The 27,836-nt window shown below is 41.9% G+C and overlaps 1 protein-coding gene across 1 annotated transcript in view; it reads left to right on the top strand.

Moving 5' to 3' along the window:
• CTDP1 (CTD phosphatase subunit 1) overlaps positions 1 to 27,836 on the top strand; it is a 99,201-nt gene that overhangs the window by 19,152 nt on the left and 52,213 nt on the right. Inside the window, exons 3-11 of the mRNA XM_018556318.1 lie at positions 1,015 to 1,108; positions 1,438 to 1,566; positions 5,324 to 5,474; positions 9,229 to 9,319; positions 13,723 to 13,827; positions 14,877 to 14,932; positions 15,215 to 16,267; positions 20,032 to 20,173; positions 21,439 to 21,669. Of these exons, the coding sequence (XP_018411820.1) occupies positions 1,015 to 1,108; positions 1,438 to 1,566; positions 5,324 to 5,474; positions 9,229 to 9,319; positions 13,723 to 13,827; positions 14,877 to 14,932; positions 15,215 to 16,267; positions 20,032 to 20,173; positions 21,439 to 21,669 (2,052 nt within the window). The remainder of the gene's footprint in view (positions 1 to 1,014; positions 1,109 to 1,437; positions 1,567 to 5,323; positions 5,475 to 9,228; positions 9,320 to 13,722; positions 13,828 to 14,876; positions 14,933 to 15,214; positions 16,268 to 20,031; positions 20,174 to 21,438; positions 21,670 to 27,836) is intronic.

Genomic DNA, 27,836 nt, shown 5'->3' with positions numbered 1-27,836 from the left:
GCTTCTGTGGCTGAAATGTGTAAAATGCCAAGTTGGTAATTTGTCTATACCTCTGAATTCCGGTACGGGTAACGTGGATGCCAGCTTGGGTCACAGGGTTTTTTTTAGAGGCCATCAGTAGGTACCTCTTCTGGATATCCTACATGTCTTATAGATAGATGTGCCCACCAAGAAACAATAGTGTGAGTGTGTGAGATTTCTGGTTGCCTTGGGATTTTGCCACTTAATGGTGCTGGCCCCCGAGGGTTTTTTCATGCATTTTGGTGTCCTCCCCTGCAGCGGACTGTCTAATGTAGAAAATTAGAAGATTTTTTTTTTACAGCAAGTAAAGTGACTAAGTAAAGGCACTTCACCTGATAGCCAGGACAAGGATTGGGCTACTGCAAATTACTTTTTTTCCAACTGATTTTGTAGTAAGTAGAGACGCACCGAAATGAAATTTTCAAAACCCGAAACGAAACCAATAATAAAAAAATTATTTTCTAACCTTTTTTACATATTTTTTTTTTCTTTACTGTTGAGGGATTCGGTGAAATATTAGGGGTCTAAACCGATCCTTGAAATTTCCCTTTTTATAAATAGAAAGAGATTGGGGACACAGAGCCCTCAATCTCTTTTTCTGCAGCCCCTGTTATAAATGAACAGGAATCCTCTATACTGAGTGTTCCTGTTCATTCATAACTTGTGGAGATAGTATGTTTCCCATGTCCACAATCATGAATGAACAGAAAGTGATGTAGATCATATGTTTCTGCGGCCTAAATTTCGGTGCATCTCTAGAAGTATGTTTAGTGGTTTTGCAATAGTGCCAGATGATATTAGAAAAAAATGTTTATAGCAAAGTCCAAATCAAATGTACTGAAAAATAGAAAGGTCTTGTTTGTTGCAGTGCCTCATACTGACATTATATAGCTTTGTGGGGTGTTTTTTTTTTGTTGTTTTTTTTTCCCTATCGTTTTTGCATGCACAGTATTTGGGATTGTTGGTCCCCTACTAAGTCTTTCATTTATGTAGGATGCAAAACAAGAATGGAAAGCAGCAGGTACCAATGTCAACAGCTACCGTTTCCATGATTCACAGTGTCCCAGAACTGATGGTCAGCACAGAGGTAAGCTGCACTACTGCCTACAGCTTTGTTTCAAATGAGACTCAACAGCGTATTTATTGTATATTTTTTTAAGGGGAGACATGTATTGTATTTGTTTTACAAATGAACATTCTATACAGGTTGTAATAATCACACAGGGTACACAGAACAGTTATGGTTTTCTAAAGGGAAAGCACAGCACATAACTTCCAAGATTAGAATATTAATAAAATTGACAAAGTAATGGTGGTCATCCTTTTGACTGCTTACCACTTTGAAGTTCAGTATTTTTCTGCATTTTCTTTGTGGCATTTTTTTTAATCCTTTATCCCCCCCCTCCCCCCCTGTAGCAAGCAGAACTGCTAGGACGGGAAGACCAGCAAAGATTACATCGAAATAGAAAACTTGTTCTTATGGTTGACTTGGACCAGACATTAATCCATACTACAGAACTGCATTGCCAACATATGTCTAGAAAGGTAAGACATTTTACATACTTAGTCTAGAGGTTATTAGATAATGGGACTTGCAATCTTATAGCAGTGGCATGCTGATGAACATGCATTTTGTGAAATGGTATTTGTGGTTATTAGCTAGAATAATTACGAGAGAGCCCACACAAGCAAAATAACTTGGTTGTGAGCTGTAGAAATGTAAGAACCAGTGCTTAGAAATACAACCTGGATTGGACCAGTAACTGTACCTGTACATCAGTATATTTTGACTAATCTACTTAACAGGTTTTTCTGCCTTTCCCTAGAGACTCTGGCTAGGCTTGTATTCCCAGCAGAAGGCTATGAACATTTGGATCTAAGGTCTACCTGCCCATATTCCCTGGCTTAAAGTAGAAAAAATGAATACAGCTCTGTGTTTAATATATCATCGATGTGCAGATTGTGCAGAGACAGGATGTAGCTGAGATGTACTGCTTTTTTATCAACGAAATTAAAAAGATGGCAGTTAACACCTAGAGAACATTTTGCAGGCCTAGAATGGACACTGACAATAGGGGTTTTTAAATGTGTGCAGTCTATAGATACTTGTTAGAAAGCCAACCTAGGTTTCCAGTGGCTGATTATCTATCCTGCCAGTAAAGCATTGATAGAATTAAACTTTGTGAAAGGATTATTTGTGTGCTTTGTCAGCAAGCAAGGTACCCAGCGTTGCAACAAATGTGTAACATTCTGCAAAAAAAAAACCAAAAAACTTTGACATGCCTTCAGAATATTAGTGCAGTTTGAGGTTGGTACTAAAGGATTTGTCGGAGTATTTATCAGAAAAGCATCTTTAACCATTCGATTGCCCAAGCCTTTTTCTACCTTAATTCCCTTAAGTCACGGAGGGCTTTTTTCCCTTTGTTGTCTCAGGGTCCGCACATTCTTTTAGCGTTTTGTAGTTTACAAAATGCATCATCCTTTAATTTTTCTCATCGCACTGTTTATGTAATTTGAGCACGCTCATAAATTTAGTATGGTGCGACTTTTATGTAACATAGTGGACTGGTAAAGCTCAAGTGAACCTATGCGTTTTACTTTAGAAAAGCTTTATTTCCCTTTCCATGCTGAATTGTGATGCATATAAAGGGGAAAATGGTTTTGCGTAAAATTAAGATCTTAAAGGCTCCGTTTTTTTGCCTATATCTACTGCTGGCAAGCAGTAGATATATGCAAAAAGTTTTTTAAAACAAAAAACGCTTTAACAGCGGTTTAAACATACCTCGTTATCGCTGCGCGCTCCCGCCCCGAGAATCCGGAAGTGCTCGTGCGGCCGCAAAGGATCTTGGGGCGGGCGCATTCGCAGTTCGGATTCTCGGCCGGGAGACGAGCAGAGACGCAAGGTAAGTCTATGGACGCGTGCCGACACCGTGGGTTCGGAAGTGCCTGCAAGCAGAGAGGAGTCAGTGCTGTATCAGAGAGCCGCTGCACCGCTGGAGGTACAGATGAAAACATCAGGAAAGAAGATCAGATATCAGTAAAAAGTGTTTCTCTCCCGGCCGGGATGTGTACTCACCGTCCAAAGCAGCTCCATCGGGTAAAGAAGGGAAGGGGGAGGAGTCCAGTGACGTCACGAACATCGACATCACTGGACTCCTCCCCTTCCCTTCGTTAGCCACTTGGGGAAGGGGGGAGGAGTCCGGTGACATCGATGTCCGTGACGTCAGCGGATCTCCGACTGAAGACCCGGAAGCCGGCGGAGAGGTGAGTACGCATCCAAAGAACTTTGATCGATCAAAATAATGAACGATTAGTCGAGGGATTAATCGTTAATTTCTGCAGCCCTTTATATATATATATAATATACTTTATGGAACAGCTACTGACAGGAAGTACCGTGACCTCACTACACTCCTAATGTAAACACCAATGTGGAAGCATGGTGTTTACATTGGATTCTAAAGCACACTTCTTTGGAGCAATCTGTAGAAGAATCGGAAGCCCAGAAGTTGATTCAGCTCCTGGGCTTAGCGGTGGACTGCAGGGTTACCAACAGCTGGTGGCTCCATCTGTTGTGTCTCCAGGGGCACCCAGGAGCCACTGGGTCTAGGTACTGCACACAGGACTTATGTGGTTATAAAAAAACATCATCCCCTTTTATTGTTAGAAATAGTGTTAGTCTGAATTCAGGTGTGTCCTTCAAAATATACATCTTAAGGTGAACAATGTTGCAGAACTTATAAATATAGCTGAGATGTATACTAATGGGTCACTGACATGTCTGAACCTTTTAAAGTATAGGGCAAATGTCTTGCTACAGAAGTTGTATTTAGTATCTGTGCTGGGAGGTTACCTGACTTGCTTCTGCTTTAGCAAATATGTGATCTGTGTAAAGGAAACCATACAAATTCACAGTTCATAAAAGAAAACAAAAAAAGCATTAATAAATATATTGGCAAGTAAGGTTACAATGTTAGAGAACATACTGTGGGCAAAACATTTGATGGTGTGGTAATACCATTATTCAACAAAAACATAGAGGGAGGGAATGCAAAAAGGCAAAGAAAGTAAAAAGGAAACCAGAAAATCTATTACATCAATAATATGGAGAGTCTAGGACCTGTTGTAACCATATGTCAGTACTGTGGAGTTAGTATAATCTTAACAGAACAAGTCAGAACAGAACAGAACTCAGATCTATGAGATCACTGAATATAGTAGATTGCTTATCTTGTGGGAGGAGAGAAGTTTAATATCCAAATTTCTCTGGCATCCTTAAAAAAAAATGTCTATACCCAACCCTGTTACATGCGGCATGGTAATTGATGGCTCAGATTGCCTAGAGCAGTATGTAGAAATCTCCTACTGGATCATTATAGGTGAACACCAGGAGCTTTCTGGTTGTGGAAAAAAGGGAAGACACACAAATATGTGAAATATACATTTTTAATATAGTGTAGCCTTAAAAGTGCACGTCAAACCAAAAGTTTTTTTTCTCGTTTTGGATGTGAAAGATTAGACTTTCTGTTCTGTTTACTGCTGTCCATGGGCTTTGTAATCCCGCAGTTGCTGCAGTGCCGTCCGTCCGTTTTTTTACTACGGGCGGACGGCAAGAGGTTAATGTACCCTTCCTGTCCTGCTGACAGCAGTTTCACCTAACGGCTTTTAGCCTTCCCCCGACTCTATTTTACATTAATTTTTTTATTTTATTGTTTATTGCGGTCTGCGTTGTTTCCTAACTTCCTGCCTGGTAAACCTCAGCAGCACAGGAATTGAGGATAAATCTCTCTAACGGAGCTATGGATAGCAGTAAAAATCTGATGGATACCAACTCTTTCCCACTCTATGCAAAACAAAGGAAAAAAGTTTTGGTTGGACATACTGTATACCATAAGAGATATCATGTCGCAAGCTTTTCATGAGCTGAGGTGGTCAATCATTTGGAACTGTCCACATCGAATTAGGAAGTAAAAAAGGTTGATTGGCAGCTCTGTTTGCTTCCAATGGGCACAGTGAACCTCCCGTTACACTATTCTTTGCAGAAGGAACCCAGAAGAAAATCTCGACATCAGTCAACATTATAAGCTCCGTTTCCTCCACACCGCCAGAGAGCCTCCACAGACCCTCAAAATGGGAGCTTAATGCACCCATTTTGACTTTGGAGGCTCTACAACAATCTGGCATCGTGCAACAAATCTGATTTACAGTATGGCTTTGCTAAAAGTATTGAGTTTAATGTATTATGTTTGTAATTTATCATGGTTTTTACGTAATTTTCTTTTTTTTTTTTTTTGTTTTGCAGGGCATTTTTCATTTTCAGTTAGGTAGAGGAGAACCAATGCTGCACACCCGCCTGCGTCCTCATTGTAAAGAGTTTTTGGAGAAGATTGCCAAGTTGTTTGAGTTGCATGTTTTCACCTTTGGCAGCAGGCTTTATGCACATACTATTGCAGGTTAGTAATTTGTTAAAAATCCATTTAGGTACCCCAACTATAAATAAAAATGTATCTTTATTTGTATATCATTTGGCTGTAGATGCTCAAATAATCTCTAAATTCATGCTCGCACTGTCCTTCCTTCTGCAGGGTGGCTACTTGTGTTCCCCATGGTCTTAGTGTGGGTTCTAAAGAAGCCACCACTCCAAGCTCCCTCCCATGATGGACTACAATCTCAATACAAATTAGACTACAATCCCATATTTAGTTTACTATCACAGGAGCGAGCATGGAGTGGTGTGTACTTTACTTTACAACACGCACGGGCACCATGGTGAACAAGGTAGCCACCCTCCAGAAGGAAGGACAGTGTCTGCATGAATTCAGAGATGATTTGAGGATCTACGGCCGAGTGAAACACAAGCTACTGACTACAACATTTGCAAAAAATGACTGGGAATTGGGCAACATTTTACAATATACCAGTCCAGGTTCTTGTGTTCTGTCATCAGTATTATTTATGTCAGCATTGATGTCCTTGTTGCAGAACTGAACACGACTTCATATACGTTGTATGTTAATGTTTCGACATAAAATCCTGTATTTGTAAGGTTTTTGAGTACCTGTGTTACTAAAAAATATAACAGTCCTCTGTTGATACTGTAGGTCTTAGGATCACCACACACATTAAAATCTGGTTGTATAATCAACTTTACATTTACCAAAACAAAATGTAATAGGAGGATTTGTCTAATCTATCCTATGAGGCAGGCCCTTGCACTCATAGCTGTTGGCAGATCTAAAGAAGATTGTGCAATCAGATTGTAGTGTGTGTGGCTGTCTGTATGCAGCTGAGGTAGCTGTGTGGATGAAACTGTGTGTCCTCATCAAAATGCTTGGGATTGCTAAACATTCTGCTTGACTGCGCTTTTAGCATTGCTAAATACATTCTGCAGAGTCAACTGCTTTGCAAGAGGAAGTAATAAGGATGTTGAAAGACCTAAAAACAAACCCCTATAGTGTTCAGCATGCCCTCCAAGGATATTTTTCTAATAAGTTTGTTTTCAACAAGTGACTTAAAGGAACACTGAACTCAAAAGTTACATCTTTCAAATGCATTCAAGTACCTGAACTATTTAAAATAATGTATCTCATTTGTGTATCACTTGGCTGCAGATCCTCAAGTCATCTCTGAATTGGTGCTGACACTGTCCTTCCTTCTGGAGGGTGGCTACTTTTCTTCCCCACAGTCCCTGTGTGTGGTAAAGTAGCCACCACTCCAAACTCGCTCCTGTGATAGACTACAATCTCAATAGAAATTGGTAAACTAAGCGTGAGCTTGTAGTCCATCACAGAAGTGAGCTTGGAGCGGTTGCCTCTGTACAACACACTGGGACCATGAGGAATAAAAGTAGCCACCCTCCAGAAGAAAGGACAGTGTCGGCACCAATTGAGAGATGATTTGAGGATCTAAAGCAGAATAATACACAAGCTATATTTTTGTTAATAGTTGCCGTACTTGAATGCATTTTTTAAGCTACAGCTCCTGAGTTTACTTTAACATAGCTTGTTGTTACTGCTCCATGGACAACACTGTTCAGAACCAGCCTAATCTAAATATGTTATAAATTATATGCTGAAAAAAATTAACTCCCATGTACCAAAAAAAAAGAAGAGAAACTTGGTCACAAATGGTTGCAAATCAAAATGCCCATGTGCATTAAGCGCAGAGTTCTACAATATAATTTACACAAGTGACAGATATTTGTGGTTTTCTTGGAAGGAACATTTTTGGATGGCTTTTGAGCACAAGAGGGCAGTACAATGCCGCAAAAGAAGTTTCAGTGCTATACAAGTGCATTTAAGTTCTACAACCTTTTTATGAATTGCCAAATTGTGTTATTAAGTCAATCATGGTATTTAATAATGTGTATTGCTTTTTATAAACTGGGCAGAAATAAGTTAATTTATGCAAAATGTTAAATTATGCATACATATCTCCAAACTCAAATCACTCCTGTTTTGCTTTCTATTCATTTAATTGTAGTACCATTTTTAGTTTTCAACAATTCACATGGAAAAATGCGCAGACTCTGAAATCTCCATCTACCCACCATGCTTTGTGTCTGTAGCAAACATTGAATGTACTGAACTCGGCCGTTGTTAAACCAGCAGTAAGTGCTGTCACTTGCTGATGAAACCCTATAAACCCATGCATTTTGATTGTGTAGAATGGTTTTACTTTCTGTACTGTGTTGAAAAGTAAGAATCGCAACACTAACAATGAAACTGGTGTGAGTTTGACTAAGCCAGTGGAAATCTGGAAAAATATTTTGGGACAAGAACACCAGATGGTTATTGATTTCAGTTAACATAACTAAACAGCTTTACTAAGGCCACACATTAGTTTATATCCAAGGAAATATAGACTATGTGCACTTTGTATTCTGGAACTGCTATATGCGAGTGGCTGCAGACTACCATAACACCAGCCCTTGTTGGCATGGTAAAAGATTGGCGAGTTTACACTCCCCATCAGATTTAGAAGTCTGAGGTTTTCTGTCACTTAAGCATTCCCTGATAGTGGGATAGTCTCTACCCTAGAATATATCATGGGTGAAGCTTTTACACATTTCACTTCTCAAAGCTTATTGTGGATGTCATTTTGTTCATGAAAAATGTATTCCTTAGCCTAGACTTTAAGCTTGTTTTTTTGGGTTTTTTTTATGTCAGCTGAACAAGAAATGTTTTTAATTATTTGCCCACAGAACAAAAAGTAAAGTTATTTGTTTAAAATGAACGAGTATGAAGGGCAAAGCGACTGGTTCAATGTAATTTCAAGAGGTTTCCACCGTACTCCTTACTGGTATGTCCCTTTTTTAAAGTGGGTGCTGCAGTGATCGTGGATGGCACCACTTCAAATTCAAATAGTTAAGTATATCACCAGCACACCAAAGTAAAAAAAATTTAACGAGTGGTCATTTTATTGATATACCCACATCTCGTCATGACCACTCGTTAAAATGTTTTATTTTACTTTGGTTTGCTGGTGATATACCTAACTATTTGGTTCAATGTAATGGTGGCCCATCCAGCAGCATATTTGCCTTCCCTTTTTGTTCTCCTTTTGGTTGCTGGGAAAGAAATACCCATTACTTCCATCTACTGACTCATTCTCCTATCGCCCGCATGACAGTGCCACTCGTGCACCATCACACACGGGCAGGTAGTGTGAGTCCTCAGCCCTTTGTAAAGTCCAAGTTGCCGAGTTGAGTCTTCATAGAGGCCTCTTGCAGTCCGACATGGCTTTCCCGATAGAAATGCCACAGCACTTGTGCACAAAATGAAGGTGGACACTCTGTGGAGCAAGGCTGTGCAGCTCTGGATAGGGCTCCCCGTAAAGATCAGTGAATCGAGGAAAAAGGCAAGGGGTTGATCTTGGTGGGCTGCACTCAGTGCTGGCTGGCACCAAAGGCAAGTTGGCATTTAACTATATTCCTCCATGGAGTACCACACATTGTTAGTTTAAAAGACTAAGAAAACACCCGTGGACCTCTAATGATAGGTAGACTTTGGATATTATAATTGACTGTTTATTCCTTATATTATGCTGTCATCTTTATTGCCTAAATTAACATTTTTATGTAGGCCGGGAACATGTGTTTGTTGATGTTTCTAATGTCATGCGAGCACACATTTATTGACCAAAAATAAGCGCTTTGTGATTCATTGGACTATGGAAACTAACTTTTTTTCTTGTTTTTCTTTGTAGGGTTTTTAGATCCAGAGAAGAAACTATTCTCTCATCGAATATTATCTCGGGATGAATGTATTGATCCATTTTCCAAAACAGGGAATCTTAGGTTTGTGTTTGCACCTTACCGACTTTCAATAAAGCTTGGATTTCCTATTTTATCTGGTACTCCAACCCACGGTTCCTTTTCACAGAATGGGAACATTTTGCAAAGAGAAACTTATTTGCTCTTTCTAGTTGTTAATTTACCCCTCCTTATTTTTCGTTTAAAAACATGGTATTCACAAAAGTCCCAATCGTTATTTACCATGCTCGTTACGACTTCCAACTTAAGCGTTAGGGAGTTATTTTTACGTCTACGTTATTGTAGCAAATTTAAGTGTTATTTTTATGTCTTGAATTGTAGAATTAACGTTTGAGGTGTTCAAATCTTTGCATCGTGGGGCCAGAAGGGGAGGAGAACAGTGCCTACAAATTACGTATTTTCAACAGACTGCACTGTTGTATCTAAACAACTTTATTAAAACTGTTGAAGTTTACATGTTTATGAAATACAACCCCTCACAAAAATGTATGTGTGTGTAATATAAATAAAACACAGGCAAATGGTTCCACACATTAAAGTGTGTTGCATTAAGGCAGCCAATTCATTGGAAGGGACAAAAAAAATTGCGCATGTACTTTCATTTACAACATCACGCACCACAATACAACACACAGTATGCGCCAGATGTGTTTCTTGCAGTCTGTTGTAAAGTAGAGCTGGGAGAGTGGCGAAGCAGCGCTTTGCAGATTTGCTGCAATGCAAGTAACAATGCTGCCTGCTGATGTGATATTGGTTCTTTGCACGCAGACTCTCTATAAATTGCATGAAATGCTACAGCAGCTACAGTTATGCACACGCAACCTATCCTTTCCTTGCACATGCAATGGTCTATACGCAATAGGATACACTAAAAGTCACTTATCATTCGTTATGGCTGGTTACAGTAATATACAGGCATTACGCATTCTCAGGAAATTGGTATATTCTTGCAGTCTCCCTCTCCCGTCTAATTCCATATCAAATACTTCTATGAAGGGTGCATCTTTCTTTAGTTGTTTCAATATTTTTAGTTATTAATATTATTTATTATTATTATTTAATAATTAATAATAGTTATTAATTAATAATATTTGTTTGCCATTTACAGTAAAGAGATATAATACATACTTTGTAAACACTTCATAAACTTTGATAGAGAATGTCTCACAGTCTTTCTTAATAAGGAATGTGGGAGGTTCTAAGCATTTCTGACATGATTGATCAGTAAGGTCTCGTTCACACCTAGGCGTATTGCATATGCGCGTCTGTCGCGCGTTTTTTACCACGATTCGCGGTAAAAAAAGTTGCGTGTTTCCCAAGGCTGCTTGGCTGTATCCCAATGGAAACGTGCAACAAAACGGCCCAAAGTAGTACATGTACCTTTTCAGGCGTGGGCCGTTTTGTAGCGCGTTAGGGACAGGCGGAAATACGCCAAGGTGGGAACGAGACCATTGAATACAATGGGATTTATATTTTTGAGCGTTTTGTAGAGCGTTCGTCGAGCGTAGAACGCGCTACAAAACGTTCAGGTGTGAACGAGGGCTAACATGTATTGCAAATACAGCCTGAACCACAGACTCTAATCTCATTGCGTATATTCCCATACTGAACAAATGTGTATATATAGAAAATCAATCATCACTTATGTTCATCACATGCATACATAATCCCTGTATGAATAATACCCTTTTAACAGTACCAAAATATTATCTATTATCCCATTGTTAAAGGACAGCAGAAACTAGTTTGTTTTAGCATGGATACCTTGGGGTCCATAATATCATGAATCTGCTCTGCATTGTTTTAATAGCTTGCACGTGCTGTAGAAATGGAACACTCTTGGATGGCTGCCAAGAGTGTTGGAAAATTTTTGAGTTTTCAGTAAAGAAACAATAAAAAAGTACACAAAAGTCATGGAGCATATAAAATGAGGCCAATGCCATTTCCTTCTCAAGGTACTATATGGGTACAATATTCAGGTAACATTAACTGCACATGATAGCATCACATTGTATTCTTGGCAAAGAAGGGCAATGACCCAGCAATATCAAACTATGCAGCTCCATAGTACCCACACAAGGTGGGAACAGCCCCCAGGGAGGGGGAGAAAGAGAGAGATAAGCAGAGAATATAGAGAAGATAAGAGAGAATAGGAAAAAGCGGGGGTACGGTCAGCATGGCTGCTTTGCTGCTTTATGACAGTATGCATGTCTATTTCTGAAATCGGCAAATACTGTGTTTTATTAGCATTCTTCCAAGTTGTCTGATATCCAGTCATTTAAAACTGTCAGATACATTGTTTAAAATGTCCCATTTTGATAACTTATGTGTAATGTTTGGTTTTGTGAGCAAAACTGCAACTTTTATTTAACCATATCTTGAAAGATAGGATATAGGCACATTTATTTATGCTTCTAAAACCTTTTACAACAGTTAGTTTTGCATGCTACTTTTATTATTGTTTTCGCTTTCACCTTGCCACCTTCACTTCAGCTGCCATGGTTGCAGTTTTGAAGCAGAAGGTTGTTTGGGGATACTAAAGTTAGCTTTCAAGAGGTGCTTGCAGGTTGCCATGGTAGCTGTGGAGGAAAGGGTATCATGATATATTAAAAGTCTCTGGCTTTATTGCCTGAGAAATTGTTTGAATCTTATTTGTAACGTCAAAGGAATCAAATTTTGTTGTGCGATTTATACAAACATGAACAAATTTTATGGTACCCTTCCACGGAGAACCCACAATTTTCTCTGAAATGACTTGAAATTGACCAAAGTACTTTGCCATCCATTGTTTGTTTATTCCATATTTAATTCATTCCTTTTCAATTCAACAGAATATTTTAACTAATAAAACAAATGAGTATCAACAAAGATGATAGGACCCTAAACCTTATATTATGTTGCCCAACCTTTTAGAAGCAATAACAGCCCACTCTCTGAGCACACTGCTCTGTCTTAGGATTGAAGGGTGCCTCCTCGAGACGTTTCAGCTGTGTCCATAGATGATCAGGGCTCATGGAAGGCCACTTCAGAATAGTCCAATGTTTTGTTCTTCCTTGTTCATTGGCCCTTTTAACTTGTGTGTTTAGGGCCATTATCCTGTTGGAGAACCTATGACCTGTAACTGAAACAGATTTCTGTGCAGTATGTTTCATTTCAGAGTCCCCCGATATTCTTGAGATTTCATTGTTTTCTACCCAGATTCAAGGCACCCCGTGCCAGGTGCAGCAGGGCAGACCCAAAACATAACCAAGCCCCCATCACGTTTTACTTGAAAAAAAAAAATTATAGATAGATAGAGATATATATTTTAATCTGTGAACATAGAGTTGATGTGACTTGCAAAAAATCTACAGTTTTTTTGTCTCCTCTTTGCAAAAGACATTCTCCCAGAAGCATAGTGGGATGTCACTGTGTTTTGGCAAATTACAGGAAAGCTTTTTAATGTCTTTCTTTCAACACTGCAGTCCTTCCGGGTCTTTCTTTTGAGTTCACCTTCACTCCATATGCAATGGCTCATCTGATCATACACCACTGTACCTTGACCTTGCAGTTCAGCTTGTATCTCCTTAGCTTTTTGTCTATCATTTTCTCTCGCCTTCTGTTTTAATATGGAGTAAATATTTCCTCTTGTCATGTCTAGATTGACTACATTGCCATGGTCCTTTTTTTAAACTTTTTAATATTTGAAACTAATCCCAGGAACATCAAGCTGCTTGGAAATGGTCTAGTAGCGTTTACCCTATAATTTGTAAATCTATTATTTTCTTTCTGATCTCCTCAGACATCTTTCTCCTTTTGCTAGTTGTAGTCCATGTTCAAAGTGGTGCACATGATACCAAACAGGGTGACAACTTCTCTCATTTACATAGGCTGGCTGACTAATTACAATATTGAAGACTGTAGTATGAAGACTGAAGTATGTGTGATACTAATTACAGAAACATTTTAGAAATATCATTATGATCCAATTAAGTAGTGCCAACAAATCTGCAAGGGATGAAGTGCTTGTTTTGGTCTAGGGTCTAAAATAAAGGTACAGTCACTCGATACTTGGTACTGCCTGGCTGCTAGACTGGTCCCCGCACCCTCTTCTTAGCTGGGCTCTGGCGGTCAAAGGATCCGTGACGTCATCACATTCATTGACTTGCATTGGACGTGAGGATGTCTAGGGACATTCCACAGCCGGGGGGGGGGTTGTTTATCTTAATTTTAGACCAAAATGAGCACTCAACCCCTAGCCCCACTGCAAGGGTAATTTTTTCCATGCCGGAAGTTCTTTATTTTAATCACTTATCAGGAGAAATGAAGCATTGTATTAATCTGTAAGGGCACCATTTTTTTAGATTTGTCCACATCTGTAATTATTAGACATAAATGCATTTATTTTATAGACGCTTGTTTATAATGTCATAGTTTGCCTTTTTCAGGAACCTTTTTCCTTGTGGGGACTCGATGGTTTGCATTATAGATGATCGAGAAGATGTGTGGAAATTTGCACCTAATTTAATTACAGTTAAGAAGTATTATCAGGGGTCTAAACAGACTCCTGATATTTCCCTTTTGAAACAAAGAGATTGTGTACATGGATGAACAGGAAGCCTCTATACTGAGTGCTCCTGTCCATTCATAAACTGTGGATATATTATAGTATGAGTTACTATGTCCACAATCATGGATGAACAGGAAGTGATGTAGAGCACTTCCTGTCAATTCATAATTGAGAACACAGTAAACATACTATGTCCTTAATTATTTACAGGAGCATTTATACTTATTTTCCCACTGGAGTTTTCTATACCAGGTACCGGTTTCTAAAACCAACATAGCTGAATAGCTCCATAACAAAGTATGTAACTGTCCTGTGGATGTGATTTTCTATATTTGTTGAACATAGACACATGGTATAGTAATAATTTACTGAATAATTTCAGCAGTTTGTTTTTCTTCTTCTTCTTCTTTTTTTTTTTTTTTTTTTTTTAAAAACAACCTACTTTTTAATTGGTATTGGTAATGTATATCATCTTGCCAATGCAGAGCAAAGTAAGGGGCTCTTTGCATAAGCCTATTCTCTTCCTGCCAGCACATCCCTGACACTCCGTTCTCTATTGAGTCAGTGACCCAATCCAAGGTTTCTGGGTTTGAGGAACATCTGACTTCCGTATCTGTGACCATGCTTTGTCCTAGCAGCTGACCGCTAGACCCATTCACTGTCACATGACTGATTAAATGATGTCACCTTGGTTGCTGGCACCAATGATTTCAGTGCTGTCTGTGATAGAGGAAGCAGAAGCAAGGGAAGGTAATAAAGGGCTAGAGGTGGGGGGCAAGGTGACCGTGTCTTTGAAGGAGAACTATGGAGTTAAGTCTTTTCCCCATAGTTCTCCTTAGGGTAACGGGAGGACACAAACTAACGTCCTCCCATCTCCCTACGCTCAGTATACCGCGTGCTTTAGCCCACGGTATACTGAGACGCCGCAGTATACTGCGAGCAGCAGATATACTGAGACGCTGAAGCGGATCCCGACAATTGTGCCGGGATCCGCCCAAGCTGCGTGACTGACAGCTGGCTCTGCCTATCTAGAGGGGGGAATCCAGCCCCTCCCCTGGCACGGCAGAGAACCGTGACAGGATCGAGAGGTGAGCGAACGCCGGTATGTGTTCGCTCACCTCCCGATCTACTGAGCCGACCTGTGACAGTCTCATTGTCACAGGTTGGCTAGAACTATGAGATGAGTGAAAAGCACTCACCTCATAGTTCTCATTTAAGGCAGAGATGGTACTTGAAATAGGTACCTTTTCACATTGATGCTGAGAAATGCAGACTTAATTTTAGAGCATTATCATTTTGTAATTTATTGTTTTCTATAAGCGCATTTCTTTGTACTTCCTGAGTAATAAGAGTTTATTTTTCTTGAATAGTGAGCTGTCCAAAATCTAGTAAGGTGCAGCCATCTGAACCACCTACACAGCCTCCTGGCCAGTCCAAGGACATTTCTGTAGAGGAACAGAGCAATGGACTTGGGAAAGCCACGAAGGAACTCAATGGTGATCCTCCATGCAGCAATCTTCTCAAACAGGAGTCTGATGCCAGCGATGGACTACAAGAACAAGACTCTGAATCTAGTCCGCATACTGGCAGCAAGGATTCCACACCGCTGCCAGAAGCTCAGCCACCTATTGATCAGGGTGAAAGGACGATAGTTACTAAATCTATGTTAAAGACTGGGGCAGCAAAAGACTTAGACTTTGATCTTTCAAGTGATAGTGACAGTGATACTGAAATTAGGAAAACACCGTCCCCTTCTTCTGGGAGTGAAAATGAATGTAAAAGAAGTTGGAGAAAGTCAAAACATTTAGACCAGGAATCTGCTGTTTTACAGGAATCTTGCAAAGAGGATTTACCTGAAAAGCAGTGGACTAAGAACCATAACAGTGCTGAAAGACTGACCTCAGATGCAAAAGAGAAACTCCTGACAGAGGATGATGATATGGAAGCTCATAGTGTGGCTCAAGATGGTCTTTGTGACTTGGGTAATGGTTGTGCAGACAAGAAAGAGATAGAAACAGAGTCCCAAAATAGTGAGCAGTCTGGTATTACAGTAGGAGAGTCGCTAGATCAGAGTATGGAAGAGTATGATGACGATAGCGATGACTTAGATGAAGATGATCATTTAATATACCTTGAGGAAATTCTTGTTAGGGTACACACAGATTACTATGCAAAGTATGACCGATTCCTGAAGAAAGAGTTGGAGGAGGTGCCTGACATCCGTAAAATAGTGCCAGAGCTGAAAAGCAAAATTTTAGAAAATACAGTGATTGCATTCAGTGGCCTTCATCCCACAAACATTGCCATTGAGAGGACACGGGAATACTATCACGCCAGAGCTCTGGGCTCAAGGATCAGCAGACAACTGGTTTTAAATGAGGATGAACCAAACCGGGTGACGCACCTTATTGCAGCTAGGGCAGGTAAGCAGACTATTGTTTTACCGAACTTTAGAAAGGCGTCTTTCTTCATGGCGGTTGCCTTTTTAGGTTACCGTGTCAAAAAAATAAAACTGCCTTCCTGCGGTATCACTGCACACGGCAGAACCTACTGGTTTATTTTTAAAAATTCTGTTCCATTATCTCATTCCTTTTAAGAAATGTGGTTTTATGAAAATGAGATTTCGTTTAATAAGAAAACCAGTGAACAATTCATTAAAGGAGATTTAAAGGCATCAACATCACATTAGGTATTCAGGACAAGCATTGTGAAATAAATAGGCTTTGTTTTTATGCTCCTATACATTTTCTTCCTTTTTTAAAAACACTGCATATCATTGACTCTTCTGAGTAGCTTCTGCATGTTTTTTTTGTGCTTCTGGGTCATCTTAATCCCGATCATCTCCCACAACCCCTTGGTGCTTGGGCCACATCACATGCAGCTGGGCCCCAGTCTGTAGAAGGGATGTGGGCAGTACATTAGGGAGGTATTGTAGAGTTTTGAGGGAGTAGTGAAAACAAAAGTGTACTTGTTTCTGAGCCCAGTGCTTCTGCATGTGTGACTTTGATGGGAGATATTAAAAAGGCAGAATGAAAGGTGGACACAGGCACACAGGAAATGTATGTAAATGTGGTTTTCGTCATCTATTCAAAGGTATTTATTGGGACAAAATAGACATAGAAATTTAAAGATACATGGTGAGAGATGTTAAAATGACATGCTAGACCAAATCTGAAACTTTTTTGTTTTAAGATTTTAGTGATGCTTTAAAAGAAATATAGTAAACCTGAGTGCATACATCACATGCGGGCACTTAGAGGCCCCTTCTTGTACTGCCATGTCTTAAAAAGTGCAGTGGGACTCATAATGGCCAAAGAGCACTAATCTGCATTACTAATCCATTGAGGGACACAGGGTTCTCAATCTGGAGCCATGGGTTATGCTGTTGCCTACTATGGTCTACAACGTTAGTGCTCAGTTTAGCTTGGTGTCCTTAGGAGGATGGACATCTTTTTCAGCTCTGCTGTTTTCAAGACTTTGAGGGCTTTTATTCAGTCAAAAGCTGCTGGTAGATTCAGGCCTGATCTTGCTAATCTTGGAAGTCGCCCTAGTCAGTCATGGAGCACAAGCTATTGCAGTCTTAGAAATCTTAAACCGTGCCATGCTCACTGGATAGCTAGCAATCTGCACTTCCAATATCGGGAGAAGATCTAGTGCAAACTGAAAGTGGCAAAGAAGTGATGCAGAGTGCACCGGATAATGCCGATAAACACCTTTTTTAAAGAATAAATGTCTGTATGAAATGCACTAAAGAAAGGCAGACAAGCTTGTGATCAGGTCTACAATTTGTAAAAGGTTTTTTTTACATTTTATTATATAAAAATAGAGCAGACATTATCAAGCACGCTCTGTGCTCTTGCTCTCCCAGTCTCTGCATATGGAGATTTGTTGCGACAACTGTATAAAGCCAAATCTCTGCAGGAGACAGCAGGAAGTGCCCTTGGGTGCTGGTTTCTGCTTCTGAGCCAAGCAAGCTTAGGCTGGGAATGTCACTGCATGATGCTTTCCTGGTCTAGAGCATTGGCAGCTGCGTCTGCCTGACCCCATCTCTGAAGACTAAGTGCTTATAGATGAGTAGGGCTCTTCTACAGCTTTTTTTTGTTTTAATTTTTTTTTCTAGTTTTCCTTACTTCTATAGGTGCCAGCAAACCCATGCTCCCTTTAAGAATCCTTTTGCCCTTCAGTGGACTCGGGAAAGGGGTTCTAATAAAAGTAGGGCTGCAGCTAACCATTATTTTCACAATCGATTGGTCGATTTTTTTATTTGATTAATCGGATAAAAAACACACAATCCTTAATTTCTTATAAAATACGTGGCGATACCTGACATGTGTAGCGCAATCGTTGGTTTTCTATGTAGATGCACCCAACTATGTAGATGCTCCACAAGCCCTATATGTGATCGCACATTGGAGGTGAGAGGTTCTCTTTAAGGTGACATTAGGGATCTTTTAGACCCCCATTGTCACCTTTCCACTTCACTGGATTCAGCTGCTGAGGCAGCTGAATGTCAACACAGCAGGCAGCATCTGGGAGCAATAGCCAGCCTGTTATTGGTTATTTTAAATTGCAATAGCAGGCTGGCTTTTGCACCCGCCCACTGCCTGCTGTCAATCAGCAGAGGGAACTGAAGGAGAGAGTTTTCCATCAGGTCCTCTGCTGATTGGCAGTGGGCGGATGCAATAGTCAGCAGCTATAGGCTATTCCAATTTTTTAAATCTCCAATAGCAGGCTGGCTATTGTTTCCAGCTGCTGATGGGAGACTTGACGCCGGTGTTCTTTTAATCCCTCGAGCAAAACAAATGGAAAACGCACTCATCAACTCATAACCAGCTTTAAAGCAAGGTGCACATGGAAGGGCTTTATACACTACAACAGCAAAAAGTTTCCTAGCACACTCACATTTCCCAGACAGTGTTGATCTCCCTCTAGTCCAACCGCCACTACTAGTTGTGGGGGCTAGCACCAGGGATAGCTCAGCCTGGGATAAAGTGGCAGCAGAGGGGCACCCTTTTTAGGCCTCTACAAGTGATTATTTGTATATAAAAGCTGGCTGATCATAAGCAATTTTAGGACCAGTGTGTGTGCGCGTGCTTGCCCGCTGCCTGCCTCCCTTCCCCCCATGGTGCCTTCTGAGGAACCCGGGACCATGACAAATTAGTTCAGGATGGGGAGCAGAGCCGAGAACACCCGTTCTCCACTCTGCTCTGTGTGATTTAGTGAAACAGGAACGCTGTACTCGCAGCCTTCCCATATCAGCTGTCACAGTAGATCATGCTTTTGTATAGCAAATTATATTTGTATTTTATTCTTTTTAATTGTGGGATTAAAAGATGGTCTATAACAGTGGCTCTCAACCTGTGTAGCCTCAGGACCCACATTTGTCCTCTGTCATTAATTAAGTAGTGACCCAAGTTGCACTGCAAAGGAACGCACGGCGGTGTGGGCTGCTGTGCCGAGATGGAGCTCTATCCATACCTGCTTTGCTTATAGCTCCCTCGTATGTCCTGTAGAGGTGTCGGGAGCCAGAATGTGACGTCACTCCAGTAGAGCTGCAACAATTATTCGATTAAGTCGATTTAAAATTGACGATTGGACTACAATCTCAATAGAAACTAGTAGTCCATCACTGAACCCTTTTTTTTTTTTTTTTTTATCCGATTAGTCGATTAATCGAACTCAATCGGCTAACTAATCGATTATGAAAATAATCGTTAGCTGCAGCAATGCACGTATATATGGATGGAGCTCCCTCGTGGCCAACCCCCAGCCCACCCCACCTCAAGTCGACACTCAGCGCTGGGCAGCATATTTTTAATGGCTGCTTAGTGTAAGAACAGACAGTGCTGTGTTAGGGTGAGGCTAAGGGGAGCCTCTTACCTAGAAAAGTGAAAGGCATGCGGCGACCCACTGAACACGGGGCCGTGACCCACTTTTGGGTCACGACCCACCAGTTGAAAACCAAGGGTCTAAAGTGTATTTCCACCTTTTGCAGTCACATTTGTTTGTATTCCCATTGATACAGCATACCTAAAAATAATTTTAAAACGTCTTTCCTTTCTAGTTCTTTCTTTGGAGCAGGATTATACATAAGACCGTATGGTCAGCTTCTATTGTTTAGAGTAGAAGGCAATGTGAAGAAAGGACAGTCCTTTCTTCAGCGTAAGCATTATGTTTTTAATTCCAGGTACTGAAAAAGTTAGCAAAGCTCAGAACTGCAAACATCTTTATGTTGTGAACCCAGACTGGCTTTGGAGTTGCCTGGAGAGGTGGGAAAAAGTAGAGGAGCAACTCTTTCCCTTAAAAGAGGATTACTTAAAGTCTCAGAGGTATGTATTTATTACTATATTCAAGTGTTAATTTGCTCTAATGCAGCACAAATGAATTGATAAAGCAATATGTAAAATGTCCATCTTATGGTGATGTGTTCCGAATTTAGAGGACCTGTAAGTGTAAGCAATGCCTTTGCTTATGTATGTGACTTGTATACGTTTTATACTACAAAACATGTGTAGCTGCTGTACCACGGTATTTGTGCATGGTTTCTTATGGTGTGTCATGGCCGTAAAATTTCAATCAAAACAATCTGAGAAAGAAGAACTCCGGGAAAAAACACATTACTTTAAACTTGCAGTAGGGCTATCCCGCAGAGAAAGGGTTAAGTGCTCGTTTTCATCTATGTGCAAAAATAACAGTTATTCTCGCCTGAACCTCGGAGCTGGCTGGCCTGGCTTCTAGACCGGTCCTTCCATCCTCTCTACCCCCTCTTTTGCAACAGTCTAAGGTTCCTTGAGTCATCATGCCAGTACACTGTGAATTGGATGTGAGGACACTGAGGGTCATTTCATTGCGGGAGTGGAAGAGGAGACAGGCTGGATGGAGCACTCTAACAGCCAGCCAGCTGTGAGTTTCAGAGAGTATTACTTTATTTTCTCTTAACCTTTGCAGTGCAACGGTAAAGCATTTTTTTTCTTCTTTAATAGAATCATTAGTACGTGTTATACCTCAGTATGCGGTTTAACCTCTCAGCTATGGAATATGAGTGGTGATCATAGTCAAGACAGAGACTTGGAAACATCCACATGTAGAAAGGAGAATGCAAAAAGATTAGTAAGAGGAAAAAACTCCAACACAAGAGGAATGAGTGGTCACTCTTGATGTTCTGGAGGGCCCTTATCCAAGATCCACTGTGGGACATCAGCATGGTAAGATGAGTGGTCAATGTTTGAAAAAAACCAAAGATAACAATATGTCATAGAGGCGCCTCATGTGTGCTGGTAAAATGCAATTCACTAGAATTGACATTTGAGAATTCAGAATGTGTTCTTAGTAGAGCAGCATTTATTGAACGCTACTGGTGACTTTGCTACAAATATGGTGCAAACGCATTATTTTGGTGCAGGAGCTTGTGATGGCACTCAGCACTCTGTAGACCAAGATCAGATGCCTCTGGGACACACAATGATCTGCAGGTTTTTTTTTCAAACCCTGACCACTCATTAACCACTCTCAGGACTTAGAAATAATTATTACTGTTTTAAAGGCATATTTCTGTGTTTTTGTCCTAAAATTTTTTTTATTTATTTTTTAACAGAGAACTTAGCCCTACTAGCTTCCCAGACATTCATGCTACACTCCAGATTCCACTCTATCATCCTACCCCCATTCACCCAAAGTCCCAGCCATGTCCTGAAGTTCGACAGTATGACCCAGTCACTGGCAAGCTTATTCGGAAAGGATCACAGGGTTCCAGTCAGTCTCCATACATTCAGTCACCCTGCCCGTCTCTGGGCCTAGCTGTCCACGGAGAACACTCATCCTTCAGGTACAAGAAGCACTAATGTGGGACTGTGTTTGTTTGGTTTTTTTTTATCTTTTTTTTTTTTTTTTTGTTTTTTTTTGTCAATGTATAGTTTTTTGTTTGTTTTTTCTATTGTTGGTGTGATGGTCCAACCATTGATTGCAGATTTGATTTTTATGCTGCATTGTATTTGGTTGTGTAAGCATCCAACCACCACACAGTTGTCTATAACTCTTTCAGGTTGTTTATATCTATGTTTGTCCCCATTGGAATGATCTCCTGAATTCCTGTGTGGTTACTAGAACTGGAAGTTAGGTCAAATCTCCGCAGCAGGACACAAATGATAGTAAATGCCTGACGGAGTTTAAAACCTTTTACCACTTTATGAAAACCCCCAAAAATAATTCAGCTGGAGTTGGGCTTGTGATACGATGGATTTCTAACCTGTGTTTTTAAGTGTATGTCCAGCCAAAACTTTTGTAAATTTTGGATAGAGTGAGAAAAGTGTATAACTCCTGTCAGGATTATATTGCTATCCAGGGCTTTGTTAGAGAGATTTCTTTTTTTTCCCCCTCACTTTCTGTCCTGGTGACCAAGGTTTTACCAAAACGAAGTGCCTGGAGGTTTACCCCTTGCCCTCCAAACAGAACTGAAAAGAAATAAATAAAAGTAGGAATGCACTAGTACGAGTACCGATATTTTTTTTTTTTCCGAATACTGTTACCGGAAGTCCCATTAAAGGAGAACTATGAGGTGAGTGCTTTTCACTCATAGTTCTAGCCGACCTGTGACCAATGAGACTGTCACAGGTCGGCTCAGTAGATCGGGAGGTGAGCGAACACATACCGGCGTTCGCTCACCTCTCGATCCTGTCACGGCTCTCTGCCTGGATTCACCCCTCCCCGCTCCGATCCGCCAGCGCTGACTGGTGGATCGGACGGGTACAGCTGGCTCTGCCTCTAGATAGGCAGAGCCAGCTGTCAGTCACGCAGCTGGGCGGATCCCGGCACAATTGTCGGATCCGCTTCAGCTGCGGCGTCTCAGTATACCGCGAGCTACAGCTTGCGGTATACTGAGCCTAGGGTGACGGGCGGATGCTAGTTTGTGTCCTTCCATTACTCTAAGGAGAACTATGGGGAAAAGCCTTAACCCCATAGTTCTCCTTTTAAGGATACCAAGCGGCGTGTAATGACTCGCCACCTGGCTTCCTGATTTAGCATGGAGCCGGCTTTCTGGTCAATCAGGAAGTTGGGGGATGGGTACGGACCCGCCTCCTGGGTTCCTGATTGGCTAGCTTCTCGACCAATCAGGAAGCCAGGCGGCGAGTCATTAGATGGCGCCCGGCTTCCTGATTGGCCAGAAAGCCGGCTCAATGCTCCCTTCTCACCTGGCCAATCAGGAAGCCAGGGGGCGGGTATGGACTCGCTGCCTGATACCGGAAGTTTAGGTATCGGACTAGGGATCGGAGCATTTGGGCGAGTAAGAGTAGTCACCCAAATACTCAGTATCGGCGTATCCCTAAATAAAAGGTTCGGCTGGGCATATACTTCAACTTTGATGTATTTTGTTCATATTTTTGAGGGAAGAGTTCTTTCAACACTGTACTTCAGGGTTGTGTTTTTATGACAAATCCTATTTATTATCTAATGTCGTCTACTTTTACTTTGCCACTGTGCAAATCGGCCTCTTGCTCGGTCCTTCCCCAATGACATCACACTTCAGCACAGACATTGGTCCCTCTGCAGTGAGATCCCACCTCCAGCACTTGCTCATTGTTCTTTCACCAGTAATCTTTATCCAGCACACACTGTGCTGAGACTTCTTAGTCTGCAGTCAGACACCAGTTGCATACGGAACGCTGTTCACGTCCTCCCCATAGACCTTGCACACTGAGCTCCGACACACCTTCTAGAGGTTCAGTACTCTGAGTGAAACTCATTTCAGCAGTGTCCCCCTTTTTCTTTTTTGCAGTGTGCGGTCAGTGACCAGTCTGCAGTGCCCTAAAGTGACACTAAACTCAGGAGTTAGTGACATTAAAGGCAAAAAATGTTTTCCCTCACTCCAACATTAAGTGAAGCACTTATCTTAAATTATGTATTTTAATCCGATCATCTTCTCTCCTGTCCTTTCTGGCACTTCCTGTCCCACGGTGTCTGCATGCGGGTGCACGCGTTATTAGACTTACCTTGTGTCTCTCCTCGCGTCCCGGCTGAAAATGTGAACTGTGCATGCTCTCGCCCCAAGATGCTTTGTGGCTGCCCGAGCAGTTTCACATTTTCGGACAGGAGAGCGAGGGGAAGACGCAGGTAAGTTTAAAACTTTTTTTTTTTTTTTTTTTAACTTTTTGCATATATCTACTGCTTGCTAGCAGTAGATATATGCAAAAAAGCTGAGGCTTTAATAACTCTTTAAATCTTAAAAATGCATTCAAGTATCTCCTTTTAACTATTAACAAAAATGTATCTTATTTGTGTATCACTCTGCTGTAGATCCTCAAATCATCTCTGAGCTCCTATTTTTTTGTATTGAAATTATAGTCCATCACAGGATGGAGCTTGGAGTGGTGACTGCGTTACAACACACGGGGACCTTGAGGAACAAAAGCAGTGGTGTCCGCACCAATTCAGAGAGGATTTGAGTATACAGCTGAGTGATACACAAATAAGATTTGGTAATAGTTCAGATACCTGAATGTATTTTTAAGATTGAGCTCCTGAATTTAGTGTCACTTTAAACCTCGGTAATTGGTGCCACTGAAAAGTGTTCACTTTTTTTTTTTTTCACCTTTTAAAATCCACAATCCTCGCCTATATATACTGCCAGCTGTCATACCTCTGTACTTCTCTATTGCACAAACTGCCCGATATAATTCCCACTGTACTCCTCTCCTGCACATACTGGCCACTGTTAGGATTCCTGCATGTACCACCCCTTTCATAACCTTCACACTCCTCTTCTGCACATACATCCCCCGTTTTAAGCATTTCCAGGTGTGGAACGAGCACACTTTTGCTAATATGAACAAAATAAAACTTTGCATAATATTAGCTTGCTTGCTCAGATTGTTTAGAAGCAGCATATGAATAGAGGCCAAATAATAAAGTCCTGTGTGCAGGCAGTGAATACATTTGCGTGGTGACTTTTACCTATGTACACTATTTTGCAGTTAGTGTTAAGTTGCCCATACACCTTACGACCATCGCAAGACTTTTGTCTTGCGATGGTCGTATGCTCATTAAAAGCCCGTACAATCTGCCCACCTTGGACGGGCAGATCGTACTTGCGATCATCGGAAGCCCGCCCCGCTGAGGGGCGGGCTTCCGATGACGGCAATGCAGAACGGGCAGTGTGCGCGTGCGCACACCGGCCCTTTCCGCAGCTATCGGGCTAGCAGGCTAGAAACCCGCCGAGAATCGTACGATTCTCGGCTGGTTTTCAAGCATGTTGGCTCGACAAAAGACGTGCGACCGTACAGTAGAAACGGTCGCACGTCTTAGTTCACACTGCTCGATTCTCGTACGATCGCGGGATTTCGCCCGATTCTCGTACGAGAATCGAGCAGTGTATGGGCACCTTTAGAGTAGATAAAGCTTTAATGCAGCAGATGCATGTACCACACCCTAGTTGGCATGAAAGACTGTATGTCTGTAGTGGCCAAACATACCATGTGCAGGTACTAGTCCGTATCAGTAAATACTTAATCTAATTACACAGACGCCATTTATTATCTTAATAGGGTTATATAAGCTGTCTTTATCACAGGCCCAGCTTAATAAAGCCCTTATTTTAATGTTTAGGCCGCACAATAATTATTGTATTTTTTTTTTTTTATTAAAGTACCTTTTTTGTATTCTGTAAAATGTTGGTGATAATAAAATGTGTTAAAGGCATTAGTGTGTTTTTTTGTTTTGTTTTTTTTTTGCTTTGTGTATCTTTCAAAGCACTTTTTATTTAGTAGACATGCCTTGCCATAGACATCAGTCTTTGGCAGGATATGCTAAAACATTAGACCTAGATTTTGGAGGCTCAACTGTCATCCTAAATCATGATCAGGAGGTGAAAGAAGTAAGCTTGTGGAAGTGATCTTTAGTTTGTCATTTGGCTTTAGCGTGTCTTGTTCCCATTGCCTCTAAACATAGTTCTTTTCTGCATTCAGATACACACAAAGTCATGGCAAGTGACACCTTTCCCACAACTCAGCCTGTCCATAGCCAAATATTGACCTAAAAGTAGAAATACTCACTTGAATCTTGGAGCTGGCTAGTTACGATGATAGTCACTGCAGCCTGTCTCCCCTCTGCTCCAACGATGGAATGTCCCTCACGCCCTGTGCACTGTATAGGACATGATGACTCACAGGACCTTAGACTGCTAAAGGTGAGGGGGAGCGAGGCAGCAGGTAGTGGTCTAACAGCCAGCGGGCTGCTAGGTTCAGGTGATTTTCCCCAGTCATCTTCCAGGACAGCCATCGAGATATAGGCTCCGCCTACCTGCAACAGGAAACACATCAACCACATTAAATAAATAGACTCCTCCTTCCATCCCAAGTCAGTTTTTTTGTGTTTCCGCCGGCTACACAGGGACATCGTAACGTTTTGTTGTTTTCAGGGCTCATGTTTGTTTGCCTTAGGGCTGAGCCTACCCCGCTATGCGTCGGGACCTACTCCAGGATTACCTGCTGTGGCGCATGCAGGGCTTCCCTATCGGACCCCCATCCGATTCTTGGCCAAGGTTCCCTTCCATCACTCAGGGAAGGCAACCATCCTCCTGCACGTGAGTTGGCGCCAGATGGTGGCCCCCCCTGGTGTACAGCAGTGGCAAGCTGGGATGTGAGTGTGAGAATGCTGACCCAGGGTTGTGGACATTTGTCTGGCAACGACAGGGGCAGCATTGGAGAGGTACAGTGAGGCTGGAGGAGTCCAGGGGTCCCGGCTACCTTGGCAGTAGGGGGCTCTTACCTGATGGTATGGAGAGTAGGGTCAGTCTGCGGCAGCGTGGAGGTGTGGGCCTCGCGCGGCGGGCTGCGGTGTCTCTTCGCCCCTTGCTGGTGCTGTGGTGGGAGCATGGGCTATGTCCTGGCTGGGAATCCGGCGGGTGACGTCACTGTAGAGCGCCGTCGTCGCCTGGGATACGCGCCGCGTGGTCAGAGCGATGACGCGCTTCCGGTGCGACACTTCCGGGTTTCAGAGGCTGCCTCGCGCTGGAGACGCATAAGAGAGGAGGCTCGGTTCCCACATGGTCACAGTAGACGCCGCTCGGCCACGACTACTTCAGCTGTACACCATCCATCCTGACCTAGACCACATAAGGCCGGTGGGGACGTCAGGAGAGGGCCTTATTTTGGACCCTAGACGAAAACAAGCACTTAACCCTTGCAGTGTAGGGGTAGCACCACGCACATATAAACGTAACTATGCATCAGATGTGCCAGCGAGTGAAAACACCAATTGCGCTACACATGTTGCATATCGCATTGCATAACGTAGGAGTGAGAGCAATAATTTTAGGGCCGTCAATCACTGATAACACTAAACTGATGAGCAGTAAAAGCTTTTAAAACGTCGCCTGTGGCCAATTTTGGGTATTGTAGTTTTTTGAGGTGTGTGTGTGTGTGTATATATATATATATCTCGAAAAATCTGCAGACGGTGGAGCCCGACTAGCAGCTTCCCGGCCGGCCGTTGTAATTACACGGCCGGCCAGGAGCTTTACAGTCAAGCGATCGAGCGTCTCGAGAGACGCTCGATCGCTTGTATTAACAGCAGCAGTCACTGCCGGTCCCGAGATCCGCTGTACCCGATGCGGCCGGCACGGCTCTGTGACAGGAGATCAAAGGGAGTTCAGTACATTTTCAGCGAGTCGGAACGTGCTGAAAAACGCCCTATGCCCAAAGAAGTACAGTAGCTTCTTTGGGGCGTATTTCCGCGTGTATCCATTAGGATACAGCCGGATAGCCCTCGTAAACGCGCGTTTTGTGGGCTGTAAATCGCGGTTAAAACATGCAACGCAAAACGCGCGTCATACACGCATATTTCGAACGCCTAGGTGGGAACCCAGCCTAAAGGAACTATTGACTGACGGAACGGACGGGGGAGGGGGCGGGTACAGCTGGCTCTGCCTCAAGATAGGCAGAGCCAGCTGTCACTCACGCAGCTGGGCAGATCCAGACATAATTGTCGGGATCCGCTTCA

The sequence above is a fragment of the Nanorana parkeri genome, unplaced genomic scaffold (assembly GCF_000935625.1).
Source record: "Nanorana parkeri isolate BGI_ZX_2015 unplaced genomic scaffold, ASM93562v1 scaffold233, whole genome shotgun sequence".
Taxonomy (NCBI): Eukaryota; Metazoa; Chordata; class Amphibia; order Anura; family Dicroglossidae; genus Nanorana; species Nanorana parkeri.
The sequence above is the reverse complement of the archived record's forward strand: the minus strand, read 5'-3'. Positions and strand labels throughout refer to the sequence as shown.